This window comes from Leopardus geoffroyi, chromosome B2 (genome assembly GCF_018350155.1).
Source record: "Leopardus geoffroyi isolate Oge1 chromosome B2, O.geoffroyi_Oge1_pat1.0, whole genome shotgun sequence".
Lineage (NCBI taxonomy): Eukaryota > Metazoa > Chordata > Mammalia > Carnivora > Felidae > Leopardus > Leopardus geoffroyi.
In genome coordinates, this window is record NC_059332.1 from 41,441,623 (window position 1) to 41,465,069 (window position 23,447).

The 23,447-nt window shown below is 56.4% G+C and overlaps 1 protein-coding gene across 7 annotated transcripts in view; it reads left to right on the forward strand.

Annotated features, from left to right (window-relative positions):
- The first annotated feature begins 901 nt into the window (after positions 1 to 901).
- Positions 902 to 23,447, forward strand: part of TTBK1 (tau tubulin kinase 1) — a 40,956-nt gene continuing 18,410 nt past the window's right edge. For 2 of the 7 annotated variants that reach the window (XR_006717225.1, XM_045498304.1), the window contains exons 1-14: positions 902 to 966; positions 4,083 to 4,244; positions 9,096 to 9,243; positions 9,482 to 9,555; positions 9,730 to 9,870; positions 11,083 to 11,187; positions 11,609 to 11,674; positions 12,094 to 12,186; positions 12,272 to 12,397; positions 13,996 to 14,150; positions 15,071 to 15,326; positions 15,555 to 15,733; positions 16,678 to 16,791; positions 18,436 to 18,997. Coding sequence is in view for 6 of the 7 variants with exons in the window: in XM_045498304.1 (XP_045354260.1) it covers positions 4,137 to 4,244; positions 9,096 to 9,243; positions 9,482 to 9,555; positions 9,730 to 9,870; positions 11,083 to 11,187; positions 11,609 to 11,674; positions 12,094 to 12,186; positions 12,272 to 12,397; positions 13,996 to 14,150; positions 15,071 to 15,326; positions 15,555 to 15,733; positions 16,678 to 16,791; positions 18,436 to 18,997 (2,127 nt within the window). In the remaining variant the exon portion in view is untranslated. Of the gene's footprint in view, positions 967 to 4,082; positions 4,245 to 8,332; positions 8,365 to 9,095; positions 9,244 to 9,481; positions 9,556 to 9,729; positions 9,871 to 11,082; positions 11,188 to 11,608; positions 11,675 to 12,093; positions 12,187 to 12,271; positions 12,398 to 13,995; positions 14,151 to 15,070; positions 15,327 to 15,554; positions 15,734 to 16,677; positions 16,792 to 18,435; positions 18,998 to 23,447 lie in introns of those variants that run through there. The other 5 variants (XM_045498306.1, XM_045498305.1, XM_045498307.1 and 2 more) reach the window with 5 other exon arrangements.

Sequence of the window (23,447 nt, forward strand, 5' to 3'; positions counted from 1 at the left end):
AAAGGATGGAAGGAAGGACCTGAGAGAGACAAAGTGCAAAGTATGTTCAGGGAATGCTGAGCAATCAAATTTGTCAGAAGGGTGGTAATAATCTCTATACGGTATTATTACCCATGTTGGGAAGACTATTTAATGTCATGATAAAGAGTGTGCATCCAATTTGTAAGCAATAAGAAATTTGCTTGACAGAATTTGTCAACAGATGGGAGAGAGGGCCAAAGACAGAGAGGGACAGGTTGAGCCAGGAGGTAAGGCCTATGTGTAGAGTGGTGAGTTCTAGGCAAGGGACGTGTGAGAAGAAATGGCGGACGGGGACTGTGGGAGGATGGATACAGGTGAGGGGAGCGGAGTTTAGAAGCAGGTAATATGAACACATGGAAGATGCGGTGCGGAAATCAGTTGAGGCTGATAGGGACAGGCAAGGAGTGACAGGGAGGGGAAAAGATAAGGGGTGATGGAGACAGGTGAGTTTTATGGGGACAAGTAAGGAGTGATGGGGCACTGCAGGGGTGGGGGCGGGGTGGCGGTCAAGTAAATGGCAATAACCAGTGAGGAGAACCGAAGAGCTGAAGCGGGACCATCCGAAGGAGAGCTCTAAGGCTGCCGGCGTGGCGAGAAGAGCGGAGTGGAATGTGATGTCAGAGAGAGGGCGGTGATGTAAGAGCCGGGCGGTGGGGTGGTGATGTCAGGGCTGGTGCTGATGCTGGCGGCGCAGTGCATTGTGGGCAGCTCCCCGCTCCGCCGCTGCCTCCGCCGTCGCCCGAGGAGGATCGGGGCCGGGCCGGGCCGGGCGGGGATGATCCCGGGCGGGAGGCCGCCACCGCCGCCGCCGCCGCCGGAGGGAGCGGGCCGCCCCGCGCCGCACTGAGCCGCCCCCGCCCCCGCCCCGCCCCGGCCCCGGGGGATGCGCCGCCCCGAGCCGCTGCCTCCGCCGCCGCAGCCGCAGCCGCAGCGGGCACAGAGCAGGTGAGGCGGGGCGGGGCCGGCGGCGGGCCGGCGGGGTCGGGGCGGGGGCTCTCCTGCGGGCTCCGCGGGCCTCGGGCCCGGCTCGCCTCCCAGCGCAGCCTTCCCCAGCTCCCCCTCCCCGCGCCGTGTCCGCCCGAGCCGGGACGCCCGCCGCTGGCCTACACAGCCTGGGCCGCATCCCGAGGCCTGGAACGGCTCCCTGCCCCCCAGCATACGCGCCTGCCTTCGCCAGCCGGCCCCCCAGAGCCTCTGCCCCTCGCTTCTCACCCCTGTCCCCGTCCCCGCGGCTTCACTCGGCTGTCACCCTGACAAGCCCTTCCCCGCTGCCTCCATTACCTCTCCCCCTTGTCCTCAGTCCCTGCGTGCCTCCCTGCCTGCCGCTAGCTGCCTTCCCAACCTCCTTACCCCTTCGGCGGTGCCCAGAAGCCTCTCCCAGGGTCCTGCCGCTTCCTCACCAGTCATTAGGATCGCTCACCTGCCTCTGTCTTACCCAACCCCCTCCTCCGATCCTGTCATCCCCCCCAACCCTTCCCTTTTTCTCTGCCTTCTTCCACACCTCTTTTCACCTGTATCCACCACCCCTCACTGGGCTCCTTCACCTCTCCTTACCTGCGCTCCCAGATCCCCACATACACCTGGCTCACACCTTGCGTAGTTACACATCAACACCTCTACTCACACACCATGATGAGCTCCCTCTCTCTCCCACCCTCCCTGGATGTCTCTCCTTCCCTGTCTCCCCACCCCACACCCACACCCCCACACACATACCCACACCCACACCCACGCACACAGTTGGCCTCACACTGTCTGACAGATATCCATAAAAACCTCTTCCACAAACCCTCTCACACGACACACCCATGCCTCCACACACCCAAAAGGTCCTGAGGGGGCAGTAACGGGGCAGCCAAGTTCCTCGTGGCCTGTTGTCCAACCTAGTCTGACTTGAACATAGTCCTTTGAGGCAGAGTGAGGATGGTGGACTGGGAGAGGCAGGGAAACCTCATTTATCCTCTGGTCTCCATTCTCCTTTTTCCCATCTCACCTGTTCCTTCTAGGCTGCCCATCTATAAACTGGGAGCTGCACCCAAAATTTTCTCATCAACCTATGGAATCCACCATTACAGAATGGAAGACCCACCAGAGGTCACCAGTTCAATCGCTCAAGGCTCCCTCCCTACTGGTTCAATTGCTTCTTCAGTCTTGTCCTCAACCTGTCTTTACCTTTATTCCAGAAGCCCCCATCCCCTCCCTCTCCCTTTATCCTGCCATTGCCCTCACTGCCCTATGAATTCCTGATGCCCCACATGCCACTTTGGCAAAAGGTGGGCAGAGGCCTATTTGACATCCCCACAGCTCTGATACTCTGAAGTTGGGTGGACTGGAGGATAGAGTCAGCTGAGTCACTTGAACAAGATAGGAAAAGAGTGACAGTGTCACTCCTCTTTTCTACATGTCCCTCACGGTACACCATGACCTGTTGAAGGTTGTTTCTGTGCCTTTACTATCCCACACTGCCCCCTGTAGCAGGATGGCTAGACACAGGAGCCTTGGGAAGTATCCTGTCCCAAGGAAAGATTGGTTTATGGAGTTTCTGCCCCATCCATAGATACCTTAGGCATTTTCCTCCTCTCCACCTCCCTTCCACCCCACCCTGTCCCCAGGTGGAGTAACTGCCTTCAGTCTGTGACTCTCCAGGATCATTGTGAGGGTAGAGCAATGTGCTTATACAAAGTGGGGGGGGGGGGAGGGGGGGAGAAGAAAAGATCCTGATTCCAATCCCGTATTGGGTTGCCAGAAATCTCAAAAAGTGGCCCCCTGCCTATACACATGCACATCAAAGACAGACACAAAACCACATAAGCACATGCAGACAGAGGTACAGGCACAGACACAAAGACACACACACAGACACATAAACACACAGAAAGACACACAAAGACATATACGTGTTCACAGAGGGACACATGCACAGATTCACGTGCAGACACGTATGCGTGCACACACTTACATTTCCCGAGATAACACTTGCTGGCTTTCCCAGCCCTCGCTCACAGTTGGGATGCTCTCCTTGATATTCAACTTCTACCTTTGCCAATGCAACCAGAGCTGTCTTCCTTCTTGTTGTTCCTGAGCAGACACAGAAAGGTGTGGTCAGAGCTCTCTCATCACATGCCCACCCAGACCTGCTGCTCCCTGTCATTCCTCCTGCCTCCTGTTAGACCCATCCCACTCCCTGTGGTCCCCAAGCCCCCCCCCCCCCCACTTCCCCAATTCAGCCTGTCTCTCTCCCTTGGAGTAGCTGCAGGGCTGCAGTCCCTCTAAAATCCATGTCATGAGTCCATCACCTTATGTTCACCCCACAGCTCACATCCTTGCTTTGGAACCATTAGCTGTCAGTGGGTTGGACTCTCCCCTGAGAAAGGTGTCTTTCTCACAGCTGCATCCTCCTCACTGGCATTAGCATCATCCTCAAGGGGCTTTCGTGTATCTCATTTTCTTGATTATCCCATGCCCTGGTTGATTAGCAGGTCTCCATCACTCTGGTGTGTGTCTCCCATGGGTCACCCCTTGGTCAGCAGTTCTCCCCTTTCAGACGCACAGCTCCATGGGCATTTGGTGGCACAGGGAAAGTGTGGGTGCCGGGGTCTCAGATCAAGTCACTCAGACTGGTCCTTCTCAGCCTAGGTGTCCCCTACACAAGCATGGGTCCTAGACTAGTATGCACCCCCTCCCCCCACATCTGCCCCCTACCCTCGGGGTCAGCAAGTTTCCTCCACATTAGTTAGCTAATCTCTCTTTGGGAAACGCTTTCCCCATAGCCTGTTCACATGGCATTTTTCTCTCCTTTTTTCAACATGTGTGTTCTGCTGCTGTTTTTCACATCTCCAGTTTGTAGTTTGTATCTCCCTTCCTGTGGATAGTATTTCTGTCTTCTCCTCTGACCTCCACCTGGGTGTTTACACAATGCTTCCCCCAGTAACCCCTAGAGCATCTGCCCACTGGGCCGAGGAAAGATGCCGGCCAGGAGAATGGAGCTGCCCTCCTCCATATCTGCAAGGTGGTCCTGGTCCGTAGCCTGCCCCACTCACAGTCCCTCCCCACTCCCCCAGGTAGATGGCCCCCCCAGGGCAGGCCCTGCGGACACCCCTCCCTCCGGCTGGCGGATGCAGTGCCTAGCGGCTGCTCTTAAGGACGAAACCAACATGAGTGGGGGAGGGGAGCAGGCCGACATACTGCCGGCCAACTACGTGGTCAAGGATCGCTGGAAGGTGGTGAGTGAGTGACCCGACGGGGCCAAGGGAGGGGTAGGGAGAGGAGGGGAGGAGAGTACCTGGAGACGTGTTAAAACAGTTGCCCCCAACTCTTCTACCCTGAGGGAGGTGCCCCTGAGCTCATTTGCATACTGCTTGCAGTCACTATTTTGGCGTACACTGGTGGACAATCGCTTTCTCCCAGAGCCCTCTCTCACCCCCTTCCCCGCTAGGTCACGTTGCTCCGGCCCAGCCTGGAACAACTCTTGGCTGGACGTCGGAGCAGGAGCTGCAGAGCTTAGTGGGGGAGGCGGGCGGGGTGGGGGAGGGGGCTCTTTCGTTGCCGGACCTTGGAGAAGGGCAGTGAGTGAGCATGTGTCCCTCCGCTTCCGCAGAGGACAGAGAGGCCTGGCTTCAGGGAAAGAGGCCCTGCGGGCTGCTCCCACCGCAGCCGCACTCCATCTTCTCCTTCCACCCTCCTCCCCTCACTGGTTCCTGCGGCAGGTGCAACACGCCGAGACTCCATCTCCCAGCGTGCCTTGCTCCTCCAGCCCAGGACTTCAGGCTGTTCGGCCTGCTGGGAGTTGTAGTCCGAGCCTCCTCCGGGTTTGGGCCTGGATGGGAGGGGGACACGTGAGGGGCTTGGGGAAAAGCAGTGTCTGGGGAGCGGGACCTACTGTAAATCAATCCCTGTCCCACCCACCCCCCTCTTTCTTTCCGTCGCTTGAGATTGCGCTGGGGTCCTCTTATTGTGGGGGCAGGATGGTGTAGGGTGGATTGCGGGGCGATGGTGTGTGATCTTGTGGGTCTGCGTGGCAGAGTGGGGAGCCTGGAGGCAGGAAGGGAGAACAGACAGGCCTACACTGAGCCTCTATGTGGGGGTGTGTGGGAGTGGAAGGAGGAGGCTCAGCTCACCTGAGCTGTCAGGCTGAGAGGAGAGTGGGGCCTGGGTGCTGGCCGGTTTCCATGGCAACAACCACGCTTCGGGCAGATCCCCTAGAGTCCCAGGGATAGGAGCAAAGGTGGCAGCGTTGTCATTGTCTCAGAAGTCTCTGGGACTGGGGAGGGCCAGGAGAGCTGAGGGAAGGCCTGCTTGGTCCCAGAGGAGGACTTCCTGAGAGGGAGAGTGACAGGACCGAAATTGGGGGAGGAGGAGCCAGGGCAGTAATCAAGGGAATGAGGGTCTGGCCAACTGAGGAGTATTTCTCCAAGAACCCTCCGGTCCCCTAACATGAGAGCCTAGTTTCTGACAGATTGGAGGCAGAAGGACATTTGCACTGAAGAGGTGAGAAAAAGATGGTGTTCACACCATACTGAGTTTGGATTAGAAGTTTGTTGTACTTTTGAGGGAGGGGATGGGAGATGAGTGGGGAGAGAAATGGCAAGAGGGAGTTGGGGGGGAGGGGCAAGCCCACAATCTTTGCCAGGCTGATCTCTCCAGGTCAGCTGCCAGGCTGACTCCCGAAGAACTAGAGAGGGTGGGGTGCCAGATGGCTCCCTTCAGCCATCTCCCTGTGAGGGGTGGGACGTGGGCATGAGGTAGAGCTCAGGAACCAAGAACAAGCTCCCTGAAGAGAAAAATGAGCTGGCTAGGGGAAATTGAGGGTCAGTGGCACTAGGTGGAGTATTTGCAAATAATAACATTTCACTTTTCTTGAGGGGTGCTTCTCAGAATCAGAATAGCAAATAATAATAATAATAAATGATAAAAGCAGCATTTGTTTTGAGCCCCCACTGTCGCCAGACACGGTGCATTATCTCAACAAACGATGGAGTAGATATTGTTATTACCCCCTTTTCACAGGTGTGGAGACAGGGGTAGGGATTAGCTAACCTGCCAAGTTCTTAAGACTGGGTGGAACCAGGTCTGTCTGACTGCTGGGTCAGCAGCCACTAAGCCATACTGCTTCCAAAGAATTAGCCCACCCAAGAATCAGGAGCACAGAGATGAAGGAGTCTTTCAGACCCGTTCTAGAACAACTCTTTCATTTTACAGAGGAGGAAAAGTGGAGGCACAGAATTTAAGAAACTCACGCCAGGTGACCCAGAGCTAGGCCAAGAAACCAGGTTTCCTTTTTCTTAAGTAAATGTTGGTCCTACTGTGTCATATTGGCCCTCCAGTTTAGGGAGTTCCTTTGACAGGGAAGGGGATCATGAAAACAACTAGGAGAGGAGGAATAGGGTCTGGCAAAGGGAGATTAAGAAAATATTTCTGGGGGCGCCTGGGTGGCGCAGTCGGTTAAGCGTCCGACTTCAGCCAGGTCACGATCTCGCGGTCCGTGAGTTCGAGCCCCGCGTCGGGCTCTGGGCTGATGGCTCAGAGCCTGGAGCCTGTTTCCGATTCTGTGTCTCCCTCTCTCTCTGCCCCTCCCCTGTTCGTGCTCTGTCTCTCTCTGTCCCAAAAAAAATAAATAAACGATGAAAAAAAAAAAAAAAAAAAAAAAAAAAAAAGAAAATATTTCTGTTAGCAGGCTTGGGCAGGGCTACATTATGACTTTCATGGGCCCTGGGCCCTTTTGCCTTCATGGACCCCTTTCTCTATAATAAAGTAGTAAAAATCATATTTTATGACTGCACTGGTATACAGAGGAATGAATTAATATTATATGCTACAATTTTTTGACCTTCTGATTTGAAATATTGAAATGTTTTTATGGCTCCCTGTAAGTATTATGGGCCACTGTGCCTGCTGTGCCCGATGGTTAAGTGGGCCCAGACTGTAGGGCCTGGGGAGGAGGGGTGTTAGGTGAATGGGTGGGTGCAGACACCCAGCTTGCCTCCCTGGGAGGTTCTGTAATGGGGTGGGGGGCAAGGAAGGGACCAAGGGAGGAGAAGAAATAGCCTCTTTGGAAATGAAGACGGTAGAGAAATACTATTGGCCACCCTTGGAAATTGGGGAGCAGGTACCAGAAATGTCTTGGCTGCCCTGAGCCCTCCTTACCACCTCCAGTGAGGATTTTGGAGTCTGGCAGATCTGGGCTTGAATCCCAGCACTCACACTTTTAATCCCTGTGCTGTCAACAGTTTCCTATGATATCGCGGTTAAGAGCGTGGGTTCTGCATCAGATTGCCTGGGTTCAAATGAAACCTGGCTTTGCTACTTACTAGCAGTGTGACCTGGGGCAGAGTACTTAACTCTCTGTGCCTTAGTTTTCCTTCTGTGCAAAATGGTGACTCTTATGACCTTCCCCACGTGTTGTCAGGAACCTCAGGGGATGAGCTGAGATGATCTCTGTGGGTTGGGAGCACAAAGCCTGAGATGTGATTATTGTTCCCTCCCCTCCCCGTCTTCCATGTTCATGTACAGCAAACCATAAAGGATTCTAGAAGATACTATCATCTCCCCTGATTTTAAAGTTCCCCAGGGGAAGACATGACGCTGCTTTCCTTGAGTCTGTATCTGTCCCCTCCTTATTCTGAAATTCTTCGATGAGTCTGACTTTTCATCTCAAGTAGAGAGAGATTCTGGTTTCAGACTGTTCTTCCCCCTTTCCCTTTTCCTGCGTCCTTTCTGAGCACGAGAGCCTTCAAGATGCAGCCAGACTTCCACTTTTTTTCTGAATCTTCCCTTCTTCCTTCTCTCTCTTCCTAGAGTTGTTTCAACTGTAACCTGCTGGGAACTCCCAGTCCTTGGCTCAGCCCTGCGCCCATCCCCCACTCGGTCCCCTTGCTTCAGCCACCATTAAACATTTAATGGGGTCTGAGTGCTGAATAAATGCTAAGGGGAGGGCTTGGAGATGCTAGAGGCTCAGAGTCCATTTACAGGCTGGCTGGTCAGAGCAGCCTCCGCCCAATCACTAGCAAGCCCAGCTGTGCTGGTGAGTTAACAAGCCAACCGGAGGCGAGTGAGGGTTCTGGAATGTGCTCAGCGAGGGCGGGCCACCCATGAGGTGAGCTGTACATCTTTTTTAAACCAAACAGGTCCCGACTTAGAAGTCTGCACCTTCTCCTTGTCCTTTATCATTGCCAGTAGCACACTCCAGGGATCCCGGGGCCTCTGACTTGAAGTGATTTTAATCCCTTCCCATAGCTCAGCTTTGCTCATCCACCCTTGCGAACTCTTCCTCCAACACAATTCTCCCCTCTGCCTTTTCTCACTGCCTGCCCAGGGATGCTGGAGGAGGAGGGCCTAGAGGGTCAGGTCTGTACTGCCCCATCCCCTGGGGGGATAGACAGACTCTCCAAACCTCCATTCGCGCCATGGTCCCACAGTGCCCCCTACCCCCAGGGGAGGCTCACTCTGATTTGAGGCATTTGACCAGGGGTCTAGGGAGTGCTGTGAGCTTCAGCAGCAGGATGGGCATTGAATACCCTTTGCTGAGTCCTCTCCCCCAAATACTTCTCCCCCGCATTACTCTCTCCCTCTAATGACACCTGTCAGGACATTGCCAACCCCAGGAAGGGCCAGCTTCCCTAGAGGATCCACCCTGAAGCTGGGAGGTTCTGGAAATTAGTTTTCCTTCTGGATGGTGGTTGTTCAATCTAGTTTGGGGGATGGGGAGAGTGTAATATTTCTTGTCCTTCCAGAAAAAAAAAAAAAAAGATTTATGGTGGCCCATGATGTCTTCAGAATCCTACACAGGCTCGTCTCCATGTCTACATGGGGTCAGAGGTCACATACCCTCTCCCACCTCCCAGCCTGACACCTAGCCCTGTGTGTGCATGCACATGCATGCATGGGCTGAGCTGTCTCTGGCACTAGGAGGGGAAGTGGGGACACAGGTGGGTGGGGCAAGGAAGGCAGACATAGGGTCCCCCCCTTCAAAACTAGCCCTACCCCCACCAACGAAGGGTATGACCCAGCAGTGTGTGGGATGAGGAGCTGCTCAGCCTGATCCCTGGGTTTCCTATCCCCCTCTTCCATCTCTGTAGCTGAAAAAGATCGGGGGCGGGGGCTTTGGTGAGATCTACGAGGCCATGGACCTGCTGACCAGGGAGAATGTGGCCCTCAAGGTGGAGTCAGCCCAGCAGCCCAAGCAGGTCCTCAAGATGGAGGTGGCTGTGCTCAAAAAGCTGCAAGGTGCGGGCCCTGGGCAGGAGGATGGGAGGGAGGAGGTGGAGCCAGGGGCTAAGGGAGAGCTGATGGGGATGGTGAGATGGAACCAGAGTCTAAGGGCGGTGATGGGGAGAGGGGCATGGGGAGGTGGTGGCAGAAGTGGTCATGGGACCAGGAATCAAGAGGGCACCAGAGACACCTTGGGATCGGAAGTGAGGAAGAAGGAGTGGGAGTTGGGAGACCCCTGTCTGTGCCCCCACAGGGAAAAGCCACGTGTGCAGGTTCATTGGCTGTGGCCGGAATGAGAAATTTAATTATGTGGTGATGCAGCTCCAGGTGAGTCCCTGTGGGATCCTCCCTCCACTTACCCCCCAAAGCTTGGGTTGGGGTTGTGACCCCTGGGGTGAGGAGTGGGCACAAGCCTTTGGGGACGAGGCTGGGCAGAGTGTCACGGTGGTGCCAGTTGGCATGACAGCTGAGCCTGGACCTCCCCCCTCTCCCCACCCTCAGGGCCGGAATCTGGCCGATCTGCGCCGCAGCCAGCCGCGAGGCACCTTCACGCTGAGCACCACGCTGCGGCTGGGCAAGCAGATCCTGGAGTCCATTGAGGCCATCCACTCGGTGGGCTTCCTGCACCGTGACATCAAGCCGGTGAGGGCTGCACCACCTGCCCTCTCTTCCAAAGCACACCCCCCCCCCACCCTCTCCCTCTGTGGGTCCCATGGTTTCTCCTCCAGAACAGTGGTTTGGGCAGGAGCAGCCTCTCCTACCTGTCCCTTCCTCCTGCTTTCCACCCCAAGCCCCTTCTCCCCGCCTGCCAGGAGAACACACCCCTGCCTGCCCCTTGCCCATGTCTCTCTTCTGTTCTTGTCTTCTCCCTTACCCATGCCCTGATTAGTCCTTGAAACTCAAAAGGTGCAGGGGTTGGGGAAGTACAGAGGAATTGATCAAAAGGGGTGGAGGGATGGGGCTCCCAGGTGGCTCCCTCGGTTTAGTGTCCCACTTCGGCTCAGGTCATGATCTCACGGTCCATGGGTTCAAGCCCTGCGTTGGGCTCTGTGCTGACAGCTCAGAGTCTGGAGCCTGCTTCTGATTCTGTGTCTCCCTCTCTCTTTGCCCCTCCCTTGCTCATGCTCTGTCTCTCCCTGTCTCTCAAGAATGAATAAACATTAAAATTTTTTTCTTTTTAAAAAAGGAATGGAGGGGCTGGGCTTGGTAAGAAATTCCAAGTAGCTGATTTTGTGGCATCTTGGATCCCGGTGTTGTAAGAACCTCCAATTTAATAAGGGGTAAAAACTGAGGCCCAGAAAGATTGGTTGAATGACCCAAGGTCAGACAGCAAGAACAATGCAGGTCTCCTGCTGCCTTACAGCAGGACAGTGACCCTAAGCCACACTGCTCTGCTGGGGAGTTCTAAGGATTGGAACCCCCAGCTGGGTTGTCACTTTGCTTTATGATCTTGGAGAAGCCCCGTAAGCTCTTTGGCTTTCAGTATCCTCATCTGTAAAATGAGGGTGCTCCCACCTGCCCCTCAGATGGGATGCCATGGCCTATGGCACATGTTGATGTTTTCTCTTTATGTTTATTTTTGAGAGAGAGAGAGAGCACAGGGGAGGGGGAGGGGAGGCAGAGAGAGAGAAGGGGACAGAGGATCTGATGTGGGCTCTGTGCTGACAGCAGAGAGCCCAAAGAAGGACTTGAACTCTGTGAACTGTGAGATCATGACCTGAGCTTAAGTCAGACACTTAACCCACTGAGCTACCCAGGCTCCCCAAAGCTTACTCTTAAACGCGTTTCTTGGCACGCCTTGAGGTGGGCCAAGTGGGGTTGAAGCCCCACGGTCACAGCCACTGTCTTTCCCAGTCAAACTTTGCCATGGGCAGGCTGCCCTCCACCTACAGAAAGTGCTACATGTTGGACTTCGGGCTGGCCCGGCAGTACACCAACACCACGGGGGACGTTCGGCCCGTGAGTATCGCTGTTCGTGGGAAACCCTGGCCCCCTCACCCGGCCCCTGACCTTCACCAATTTTTCCTGCAGCTGCCTAAGCAAGCCCGGCCCGTGTTCAATATGAGTGTCACCCAGCTCAGTCTACGCTTGGCCCGTCTCCTGGCTCCCTGGGCTCTTGGTGGATGCCACATCCACACCTTGTGATCTGGCTGCCTACCTTGGTCAGAGATGGATACAGGGGCAGGGAGCAAGGTCAGGAGGCAGGTGTAGGACTGGGGTTGGTGTGTCAGGCTTGCCCCTGACCAGGCCAGCATGGGGGTTGGTGGAGAGGGAAAGCAGTCAGGGTTAAAGTAGGCAGTTAGGCTCAGTTAGCAGGGCTGAGATGTGGCCCAAATCAGGGGCAGCGGGTGAGTGTCCTGCTGTGTTCTCCCTTCTACAGCCTCGGAATGTGGCCGGGTTTCGAGGGACTGTTCGTTATGCCTCAGTCAATGCCCACAAGAACCGGGTGAGTGGCAGAGCTGTGGGCCTGAGGATGCGGGGGCAGCAGGGCCCAGGTCAGGGGCAGAGGAAGGGGAAGAGGGTCGGGTGGGCAGCTGTTGAGGTGGGGAGAGAAGTATGGGGCAGGGGCCGGAAGCTGCCACGCCAGAGGCCATGAGTGGAACAAGATTTTGCGGCCATTTCTCCATGACTTTACCTTCTTCCTTGTTTTTCGGGATTCCCTCCTCTCTGCTCCCACCATCAATCTGTGTGGACACAAGTTTTGAGACTCATACTCGATGTGTGTTGGAGGATCAGGGATAGAGCCAGGGTTTGGCTGTCAGGGCTCCCTGAAGGGTCCCCTCCTTGTGAAGGATCAGCCCACGCTCCCAGGAAGGACCTGAAAGGTGTGGGTGACCCCCCTGTCGTCCCCCCCCCCACCCCCAGGAGATGGGCCGCCACGATGACCTGTGGTCCCTTTTCTACATGCTGGTAGAGTTTGCAGTGGGGCAGCTGCCCTGGAGAAAGATCAAGGACAAGGTGAGCCCTGTGCAGGTGGGGCTGAGGAGGTGGAGGGGGCGTGGGGTCGCTGGGGCTCCATTACCCTGTGCCCTGTTGCCTCCAGGAGCAGGTAGGGATGATCAAGGAGAAGTATGAGCACCGGATGCTGCTGAAGCACATGCCCTCCGAGTTCCACCTCTTTCTGGACCACATTGCCAGCCTCGACTACTTCACCAAGCCCGATTACCAGGTGGGAGCCTGCCACCTGGTCCCTGCACCCCCAGACATCTCTCTGGGGGTGACCATCCCCAGCAGCACCCATACTGCTGAGGCCCCACTCCCCTATTGGCTTAGCCTCGTGTATCTCCCCCCGGTCTTCCAACTGCATGAAACTGTTTTGTGGTCCTGTGAACAGTCTTCATGGCTAAGATTTCTTAACAGCTTACTCTGCTCTCAGTGCCTTTCATGCATTAACTCATTTAAGCTTCAAAACGAGCCTTCGGTGATAATGCGTGTTCCTTATGTTACTATTCTAACACTTAACGGTTAATGAAGCCAAGTGCTTTCGAGTACTTTTCACCGAAACTCTGCATTGTCCCCATTTCATAGATGAGGAAACGAAAGCCCGATAGCAAGGCCGTGAGCAGGGCTGGGCTCAGGCACATCTTCTGACTCCAAGTCCAGTGCTTTTTCCAAGGTGCCACCACCACACCCCTAGGGGACCCACTGACCCCGACAGGAGAATGAGGATACATCAGCAGTGTTCTGCCCAGGACCCACTATGTGCCAGGCACAAGTCTGCACACCACAGGGAGCATAGCATCGGGCACACAGTGGGCCCTTAGTGAAGTAGGCCCTGCCAGCAGAGAGAACCTGCCCTGTATTCTGGAGAGAGTTAAGTCAGAAGTGGAATGATCTGGGGTGCCTGGGTGGCTCAGTCGGTTAAGCATTCAACTTTGGCTCAGGTCATGATTTCACGGTTCATGGGTTCGAGCCCCGCATCAGGCTCTGTGCTGACAGCTCAGAGCCTGGAGCCTGCTTTGGATTCTGTGTCTCCGTCTCTTTCTGTCTCTCCCCTGCTTGCGCTCTGTCTGTCTCTCCCTCTCGCTCTCAAGAATAAATAAACATTAAAACAATTTTTTTGAAGAAAGTGGAATGGTCTGGGGGCCTCTGATGTTCTACAGGTGCCCACCGCCTCCAGAGCCTAGAGCCTAGAGGTTGTGGACAGAGATGCCTCACTTGGGCAATAGAAGGCCCTGCCCCCCTCCCCTCGCCCAATCCTCAGCCTCCTGGGGTTCCCCAGACCAGACAGCTGCGAGTGAGCGAGCACACGGTGTGCCGCCCCGTGCTGGCTGCTGAGGAATGCAGATCAGGAAATGTGTGGGTGGGGGAATCAGGGAAGGCTTTTTGAGCAGAGAGGATTGGTGGTAAAGGCGGTGTGGGCGGAGGATGCAACCTGTGCAGAGGCATGACCCCAGGTGGTGGTTTTGGGAAATGACCGGTGCTTCCAGGCTGCGGAGGATTCCTCCCCACCTCTACCCCCGCCCGCCCCCCCCCCATGGTGGAAATGGCAGAGCAGGCTGGGGATGGTGAGCAGGGGACAGATCTCAGAGGGCTTGTGTCCAGCCAGCGGGGCTCAAACCAAGATAGTAATTTGCGTACTGATTTGCATATCATGTGCATGTTTTCATTTAAAATCAATGTGCCCTTCTCCTTCCAGTGCCCCTTCTCGGCCTATCCCTGTCCTGGAAGGCCCCTCTCTTCCCTCTGCAATCCCGGCAACTGTCCTTTCCTCCTGGCTAGCCCCAGGGTCACCTCTCTGTCCTCCCGCCACCCCCACCCCTGCAGTTGATCATGTCGGTGTTTGAGAACAGCATGAAGGAACGGGGCATCGCTGAGAATGAGGCCTTTGACTGGGAGAAGGCGGGCACCGATGCCCTCCTGTCCACAAGCACCTCCACTCCACCCCAGCAGAACACGCGGCAGACGGCAGCCATGTTCGGGTGAGTCTTGGGAGGGATGACGGCCCAGTGGGGGGCCAGGTGACCTCTGCCTAGTGCTGTCACCCAAAAAGCCAGCCCTCTCCTCCTCTTCTCACCTGGACACATCTGGCTGTCTTTCCCATCCAAGGTGCTCAACAGTGGGGTTCTCAAACCCCAGGCGGTCCTGCCCCATCTCCACCTTCAATCTGGGGACAGGGTGCACATCCTCACTTGGAGTTTTTGACTTTACGGGGGAGTGGGGAGCCCTGAGTGAAAATACCTGAGCCCCCCCCCGTCTGTTTCTGTTGCTCACATGCATCCATTTAGTGAACATGTCTCGAGCCCCAGCACTGGGGCCTGTGGGGGCTCAGAGAAGAAACTTGCAGCCCCCGCCCTCAGAGTGCTCTTGGTTGGGTCTGGGATATTTGTAACGGATGGGTCAGCGATTTCAGAACCCTGTGGCAAGCACAAAGACAGAGGCACCTGGGGAGGGGCCAGAGTGAGGAGGGACACCCCACCCTGCCGCGGGGGCAGCCAGGGAGAGACAAGGGTAGGGGCTCCAGGAGAGAGACCCGTACCGCTCAAGGAGTTCCAAAGTGACTCCTCTTTACACCCATTCCTGGTCTAAATGAGGTCAGCCAGTGAACTGCGATCGAAATCTGGCTGGGCCTGGAAAGCAATGGGCCTCTTAAATTAACAGGATGAGGTGGTGCCGTGCCCGTCCTGGGCAGTCACATCTCCTTGCAGCCCTTTGCCAGACTAAGGATAGTCTAGTTGCAGGCTTTGTGAGCCAGGGATGGGGATGGGCCTAGGGACATCCCCACCCCTGCCGAGGCCTCTACTGTGCCTACTCCCATGGGTGGCAGTGATCTCCAGGGCCTGTGCTGGGAGGAGAGAGAACCCCTGCCAGCCTTGCCCATGGCCCCTCCTGGCCTCTCCAGGGTGGTCAACGTGACGCCAGTGCCCGGGGACCTGCTCCGGGAGAACACCGAGGACGTGCTGCAGGGCGAGCACCTGAGTGACCAAGAGAACGCACCCCCAATCTTGCCTGGGCGGCCCCCTGAGGGGCTGGGTCCCAGCCCCCACCTTGCCCCCCACCCCGGGGGTCCTGAGGCTGAAGTCTGGGAGGAGACGGATGTCAACCGGAACAAACTCCGGATCAACATCGGCAAAGTAACTGCAGCCAGAGAGAAGGACGTGGGTGGCCTTCCCCCGCTCCCACCCTGGTTCCCAACCCATGGCCCCCCTCCCGCTCCTCCTGTGTGCCCTCTCCCCAGCCATGTGCCCACCTGCCCTGTCTCCGTGGCCTTGCCCCATGTCAGGATCACCAGCGTCGACCTCCCTCAATCTCCTTCACCCTGGGAAAACCACTTGACCCACAGCCGCCCTGTCAGCCCCAGTTCATGGCACTCCCCTCTCCTGCAGACCCCTTGTGTGGTGGAAGAGGAGCAGAGCCGAGGTGTGGGGGTCCCCAGCTCCCCGGTGCGTGCCCCTCCAGACTCACCGACAACCCCAGTCCGTTCTCTTCGCTACCGGAGGGTCAACAGCCCTGAGTCTGAGAGGCTTTCCACAGCGGATGGGCGGGTGGAACTGCATGAGAGGAGGTAGGTCTGGGGCTAGGGGGACGGCCAAGGGCCTTCTGGCCCCCTCAGCCTTCACGTGGCTGGTCTGTAGGAAAGATGAGATGCAAGGTTGGGGGGCCCCAGGAGTGTTGAGAGGGTTATACTAGGGCCTGGGGTCAGACTTGGTTGGTTGGAGGGGGGCAGATACAGAGGCCCCAGCTCATGCCACAAAGGGATGTAGGGTGGAGGCATGCCACAGGAGTGGGAAGCTGGGTCCCTAGGCCCAGGAGGAGGCCGAGGGGTGAGGTGGTAGGTGGGTGTGCTTCCAGAACCTCTCCCTAGAGACTAATTACAGGTGCCTCAGAGCAGCTGACTAGGCTCCCTTCAGCTGTGGGGGAGGGCCCTGGGAGGAGAGCCCAGGGAGTGCTCAACTCCAAGAGTGGTGGATCAAGTTTTGGGGGTCAGGGCTCAGGGATCTGAATGTCACAGGGGGGGACCTGGTTGGTGGGAGGAGAGTTCAGAGCCAAAACAATCCTTCAGGATGGAGGAGGGGGCGGTGCGAATGTGAGGGTGGTCCATGGCCATCAGGGACCAGAGTCAGAAGCCTGGATGAGCTGTCCAGTGGGTGGGACAGCTCAGGTGGGAGAGGCCTGTGAGAGATGTCCCCACCCTCGTTGGCTCTGGGCGGGGCTTGACCTCACAGCAGGGCTGAGGTCTTCTCCGAACCAGGAAAGGGGTCTTTTCCCAAGGCCCAGCCTAGGAGGGCCCAGTGTGCCTCATCCCCATCTCATTCATGGCCCCTCCTCTGGCTTGTGCTCCAGACTGCACTCTGCCTCTGGGATGGGGCACGGCGCCCCTTTGGAGCATGGCAGTATTCAAGACAGGGGAGCCCTATACCAGTCCCCACGGCACCCCCAGGACAGAGGGATGTGGGCCCTGTGCTCAGGTGGCCAACAGCCCTCACACATACACTCACACTCACACAGGTTGGCCTCCCTGGGACTGAAGAACACATTTTCATCCATGGTAGCCCAGAGGGTTCAGGAAACAAGGAGAACTGAGGAACGGCAGTTTGGAAGGGATATCAGTGGAGAAGAGAGGTGGGAATGCCCCGAACAAAGACAGTCCTGAAGAGCAAACTGGTTTGATTCAGAATGAACACCTTGTTTCAGGGATGATGGGAAGAGGAGACGGCTGAGGAGAGATTTTCTGGAAGGGAAGGTTCAGGATCTCGTAGGCAGGGCAGAGGGTTTGGGTGGGCTCTGGGACACCTGGGAGCAGGAAAAAGTATGAAGCAGATGGGATTTGGATTTCCCTCCTTCTCCCCTTTCCTCGCCCCCCTTTTCCCCTTCAGCCTCTCTCTCCTTTGTGTCCATCAAAACAAACCATGCTCTCAGGAAAGGAAGCAACACCAGCCATTCGCATGGGAGCATCAGTGTAGGACCCTGGGTGGCCCACCTCAGGGATGTTTGTATTTAAAGCCTTATTAAATCAATACAAATCTTGCGGAGAGGGAGGAGTTGGTAGGTCCCACAGACCAGGGCAGGGGGGTGTTGAGAAAGCCCCACAGTGGCTCTGAACTGCACCCCTCTGTCTCACAGGCTCAAGGCTGCAGGAGAAAAAAAAGTCAGCCCCCTGCCCACAGCCTGAGCATGAGGGTGTGCACAACCCCAGGGGAGCTAAGCCTCCATGGTCCTCGGTGGGGGCACCCTGGCCTTTGTGTAGCTTCCTGCAGGCAGCAAAATCTTCACCTTGGCACTGGTACCCTCCCCTCCAGTTGAGAACCTCTGGAAGTAATGTGAGGTTCACAGCACAGTGTAAGGTAACAACGGAAGAGGTGTCCCAAGGTAGGATCACTGCCCCAGAGTGAGATGGGACCCAGTCCCTGGCTGGCAGGGCTCACGGCCTCGTGGGGAGACAGGTATGTAAACACACGTGCTCCACTCTGTGAGGACAGGGGCGCACAGACAGTGCTAGGAAGGCAAAGTAGCCCCCCAGGCAGGATGGAAAGGCTCCCCCCACAGGAGGTGACATCGAAGCTGCTTGGGACAGCAAAGGGTGGAAGGTCAGGCCATGTGGAGAGAGTGACATGTGTAATGGCACATAAATATGAGCACATGCGCAATTTGGGGAAAAGTCAGTGACTCTGACTTGGGTCCGGCTGGGAGAATGGTGATACTGGGCCTTAGTTTGGCTGCTTGAGTGCCAAGCTAAGCAACATAGACTTTGTCATTGGGGCTGGGAGCCACTGGAGTTTGCTAGGGGTGGTGAAACCAGCCAGCCAGACCTGGAGGTGGTGGTAGAAGAAGCTAGAAAGCTCATCTGCAAACTCAAGGGCCAGATGGGTGTGTTTGCCCTGGAGGCAGCCTCTGACGGAGTGTGAGCACTGGACCAGCAAGCATAAAGTGGGCCTTAGGGAGATTAAGTTTCCTGGCTGGTCCAGAAGAGAGTGTTCCTTGGGCACAGGAACCAGGTTTTATTTTCTGCATGTTTGTATTCCTGGAACACAGTAAGCATTCAAATACATGTGTTGAAAGGAATGAATGCATGAATGGATGAATGAAATCTTTGTGGGGAGTGAGGTTAGGGGGTGGTAATCTAGGAGGTGACCGGGCCTGGCCCAGGGTGGGAGAGATGCTGTGGTCAGTAGGTTCTAGGGGTCACATTGCACCTGGCCACCTACTCGAGTTCCTTGGAGATTTGGAGAGGCTTGGCACTGAGCCTCCTGTGGGCTGGCTTTGCAGGTCACGAATGGATCTGCCCGGCTCACCCTCGCGCCAAGCCTGCTCTTCGCAGCCGGCCCAGATGCTCTCAGTGGACACAGGCCACGCCGATCGGCAGGCCAGCGGCCGCATGGACGTGTCAGCCTCCGTGGAGCAGGAGGCCCTTAGCAACGCCTTCCGCTCAGTGCCGCTGGCCGAGGAGGAGGACTTTGACAGCAAGGAGTGGGTCATCATTGACAAGGAGACAGAGCTCAAGGACTTCCCCCCGGGGGCTGAGCCCAGCACATCGGGCACCACGGACGAGGAGCCCGAGGAGCTGCGGCCGCTGCCCGAGGAGGGCGAGGAGCGGCGGCGGCCAGGGGCAGAGCCCGCCGTCAGGCCCCGGGGACGAGGCATGCAGACGCTGGCTGAGGAGGACCCTCGGCAGATTCCAACCCAGCCCCTACCACCCCAGCTGAGCCAAGCTGATGGCCGGTCAGAGACGTCGCAGCCCCCCACGCCCGGCAGCCCTTCCCACTCGCCCCTGCACTCGGGACCCCGGCCTCGACGGAGAGAGTCCGATCCCACAGGCCCACAGAGACAGGTAAGGCTGGGCTTGCACCCACTCCCCACCCCTGGATGCCTATAGTTTTTGCCTGGAGCGCTCTTGATGTGCTCCTTGTGTGCTCTATGGGGGTTATTGAATAGCACCCAACAGTTGCAGGCTGTGATGAAGGTAGACAGATTTCAGGGTCCAAAACCATGCTTGGGGGACAGTCAAAGCTTCCAGAGAAGGCACCCTCAACGTTCTGAGTTGAGTTTTGCATTATGAGCAGTGTCAGCCAGGTGACAAAGCAGGAGAAAGGCCTCCCAGGCCAAGCAGACAGTGTGTACAAAGGCCCGGAGGTGGCAGTCAGAAAGCACTGTGCTGATTGCATGTTGCAGCAGATGAGGCTGAGGGGTAGGTCCCTGGCTCCATCCTGGAGGGCGTTGGGGCTGAGCTAAAGGGTTAGAGCTTGATTCTGAGGACTTGGTGAGCCACCCGAGGCTTTTAAACAGGGGTGTGACATATGTTTACCTTGGTCCTCTTGAATGATCCCTCTGGCTGCTGTGTGAAAACGGATTAAAAGGCACAGAACTGCCAGTAGGAAGGCCACACAGCAGGTGCCAGCAAGAGAGTGCCCTGGTGGCTTGGACCAGGGTGGGCACTCTGGACGTGGGGCAAGGTGGACAGAACCAAGAGGTGTTGGGGAAAGAACTGAGCGGGCTGTGAGCAGAGGGTTCCCGGCTGAGTTCTGGATGGACAGCAGTGCTGTCACTGGTGGTTTTGAAAGGAGCATGTCTCCTCTGAGGGGCTGAGGAGGGCCAAGGAGGTGATGCTGGAGGGCTCTGGGGCTGTGCCGCGTTCCACTCAGTCGCCCCACGTTAGGGGTGTGCACCAGGTGGCTCTGGGAAATCCAAGGAGCAGGGCCGAGGGCCGGGGTCAATTCTGCTGTGTGCTCAGATCGGGAGGCCGGGCCTGGGAGCATGTGGGTGCCCTGGAGAAGGGCAGCTCCAGGCAGGGCTATGTTCAGGCCCCAGCCCCACGTCTAGAAGAGAGGGCCTCTGAGCTGAGATCCCAAGGGGTGTGCGTCTTAGCTGTGCCCTGGATTCTGGAAAACTGGGGACTAAAAAAGTGGGAACTCTGAGAGAGGTCCTAGCCAACCTAAATTGGAGGCTCAGCCAGGGCAGAGTATGGGCTAGCATGACTGTTGTTGACATAGACATTGTGCCCATCAGGCCAGCACTGGGTAAGCAGAAGAAGCAAGATCGGTTTGCGATTCCACCTCGCTCCCCTCTCATTTTTTCCTGCATTCATTCATTTGTTCAATACCTAGTCATTCCACACTTGCTGAGCATGTAGCCTGTGGCAGGTCCCAGAGGCACCAGAGGTCATTTGCACCCACGGGAAGTGCAGAGTCTAGGAGGAGAGGCTGACAGTGGTGGTAGAAGGTAGAGAGAGCCCAGAATCCAAGTCATGAGGCCTAGATTCTGGACCTGGGCTCTCTGCTGGTCCCCTCCTGTTGACTGCAGGCCAGTTGGGTCTCAGAGAGGGAGCTGAGCTATCTGGGAGGTTTTTCTCACCTTCAGATTCCTTCCAGGTCCTGGGAAACACCCTTGCTTTGGGGAATTCCAGCCAAGGGGGTAAGGAGAAAGAGTTGGGGAAGCGGGCGCAGGGGACTTGTTCAGTCTCAGCCTTGGGCTCAGGTCCTGCTTGTGCTGTGGACAGGCAGTGAGTTGTATGTGTCTGGAGGGGGTGTTAAGTGTTTGGGGACTTCGTTTCCCCATAGTGCACGGCAGCGAAGTTGGTTAGCATTCTTTGGCTGCGTGTGTGCATTTCTGTATCAGCTCAGCTCAGGAGCACACATGGGTGTGGGTGTGCACACACAGTGGTGTGTCTGTGGAGCATGCAGCGGGTCTGCAAGAGCGCAGGGAGCCCTGGGAGCCGGGATAGCAAAGCTGGAGGGCTGATGATCATCAGAGCAAAAATTCTGGTGACAGTGACCAGAGATGCATTGCTCTTAATGCCTCCGTATTTCACGTGTGTCTTCCTCACAACAATTAATGCAAATAAGGAGACCTGACCCCCCCCCCCCACCTTCAAAAGGTAAGGAAACCAAGGCTGGGAGGGGCTAAGCCTTTAGCCCAAGATCACCAGGGGGCAAGAGGCAGAGCTGGGTGAGCGCTGTCTGAGGCCTGTGAGTTTAGGAGAGGAGCAAACACAGGCCAGAGAGAGCAGCATCATGTAGGGTCAGAGAGAACCGGAGTACTTATGTGTGTGAATGCACGTGTATGTGTTCACCCGCTGGCTGGGCCACGTCAGCAGGTGTGCCTTGGGCACAGCAGTGTTCACGGTGGCCTGTGTGTGTGTGTGTGTGCGGCTATGTGTGAGCACACGGGGTGTGACATGTTTTACCGAGTATTTCAGTACAGCACAGTCCAGGTGAAGGAGGCAGAGACCCTCCTCGTCAAGGGCAGAGGAAGACGGAGAAGTGGACTGGCACATTTGTTCCTTCTTTCTTGGGTCTGAAAGGAGTCCTGAGTCCAGGCTATGGGGGGGCTCCCAAGACTGGCTGCACACTGGAACCACCCTGCCACCTTTCTGCAGGGAATCCCCTCCTAGATCTAGCTTGCTCTGCTCTGCATCTGATGTGTGAACTTCCTCATAACAGTACTCCTTAAAGATACAAACACCTGCAGCACTGTGGGGAGCAGGGACGAGGATAATGTGGAACCAGGCGCAATTTTAGAGCATCTATTGTTCCTTGGTGTGAATGCCATGATATGTTAAACTTTCTCTTTACACACACACACTGCTTTCTTCTGCAGGGAATTTAAGGTGCAAATTAGTCATGGCTGGAAAGCTAAGGCCGAGGGGAAGGCAGCAGAGGGTGTGTGATTTGGGGGAGAGATGTTTACCATCCTTTGCCGGTTGTCTCTGGCTGATAACACAGCAGGCCAGCATTCTCTGAGTGCATGGACATTTGCTTGGCCGCCACTAGAGCATTTCTCTGCCACGTGCCAGGCAGCGTGCTGGGGGCTGGGGACAAAGATGAATAAGGCTTCACAGTTCTGCTCTTTCAGAGCCTGCAGTTCTCAGGCGTGGGTGGGGATGCAAAGGTGTGGACATGGGTGTTTATTGGCAAGGGCCATAAAGCGGAGAGCAGAGAACTCTTCTTTGCTAGAAGGGGGAGCCTGCCTGGGAAGCTGGGTGGTCTCGCAAAGGTGGCACTTCAACCGGGCATGGAAGGCAAGTGAAGGGCAGGAGCACGCTGGGATTAAGTCCTTCCGGAAGCTGCCACACTCTGGCTGGGGTGTTACACTCAGACTGCGCACGTGTGCTGCGAGGGGAGCTGTGGGCTGGTGTCTCTATCGCTTGGATGGAGGGCCCCGGACCCCTAACCCTCAGTGCAGCCAGGACCGCCAGCTCAGAAGGAGCTGGAAGGAAAAGCAGGGTGGGGCCAAAGACAATCCTATCAGAATCTTCTGTCTCCCCCTCTCTCTGATGGAGGCTCCATGTTGGGTCCCTGTGTCCCCATTTGACATCTATAAGGGGGCACTGGAACTGAGTGTCCTGGGCCCACCCCACCCCACCACTCCTTCAGCTTTCTGGCAGCTGGCCCAGCCCAGTCCTCAGGACCCACCAAAAGCTATTTAAACTGACTTCAGTCACAGGAAGAGCTAGGGGTCAGGATGGGAAAGGTCTGGTGACACCCCAGTCACCATTTCCATCCCCACGGGCCTGGGATGCACAGGCCCACTTTCCCTTTTCCTTCTCAGGGTATGAGGCCAAGAGGGCACAAACAGGATTCTTCCAGATATCTGTGAGGTGGCCAACCCCCTCCCACCGGCTGCCTTGTGGCTCCGCCTTGGAGAGGACTGGGGGAAAAGCCACTTTGGAGAAATGGTTTCTGTTTGCCTCTCCTACCAGTCCTCTATTCCTTTCCTCCTTCTCAAGAGTGACTTAAAGGATAATGGAACAGCTCACATGACACAGCATTTACTCCAAGGCAGTCCTAAGTGCTGTGCCTATTATAAACACCTAATCCTTATAACAACCCTATGAGGTGGGAACCATTATTACTCCCATTTACAGGTGAGGAAGCTGAGGCAGGAGAAGTGAAGTAGCTTGCTTGAGGTCACCCAGGTAGTGAGTGGTAGAGCTGGGATTCAAACGTGGATAGCCGGACTCCAGAGTCCTCCCATTCTGCTACATTTTGTTCACTGAGACCCTGGCATCCCGCTGTGGTACAGGCAGAGGGTGTGCAGGGAATGTTCTCTGGACCATGTCATGAGGAGTAAGGAGTACAGCTGGGGAGACAGATGGCAGGTAACAGTTGCAGAGGGGCCTTCCTGGGGGCGGGGGGAGGGCGGAGGACTCCTCAAGCCCAGAGGGAACTCTGAGCTCCCACCGGCTCAGGCAGGAAGGCTGCCCAGGGGAGGTGAGTGACCAAGGTCTCCGCAAGGAGACCGAGGTGTGAGAAGTGCCAGAGAGGAGGAGGACTGGGAAGGGA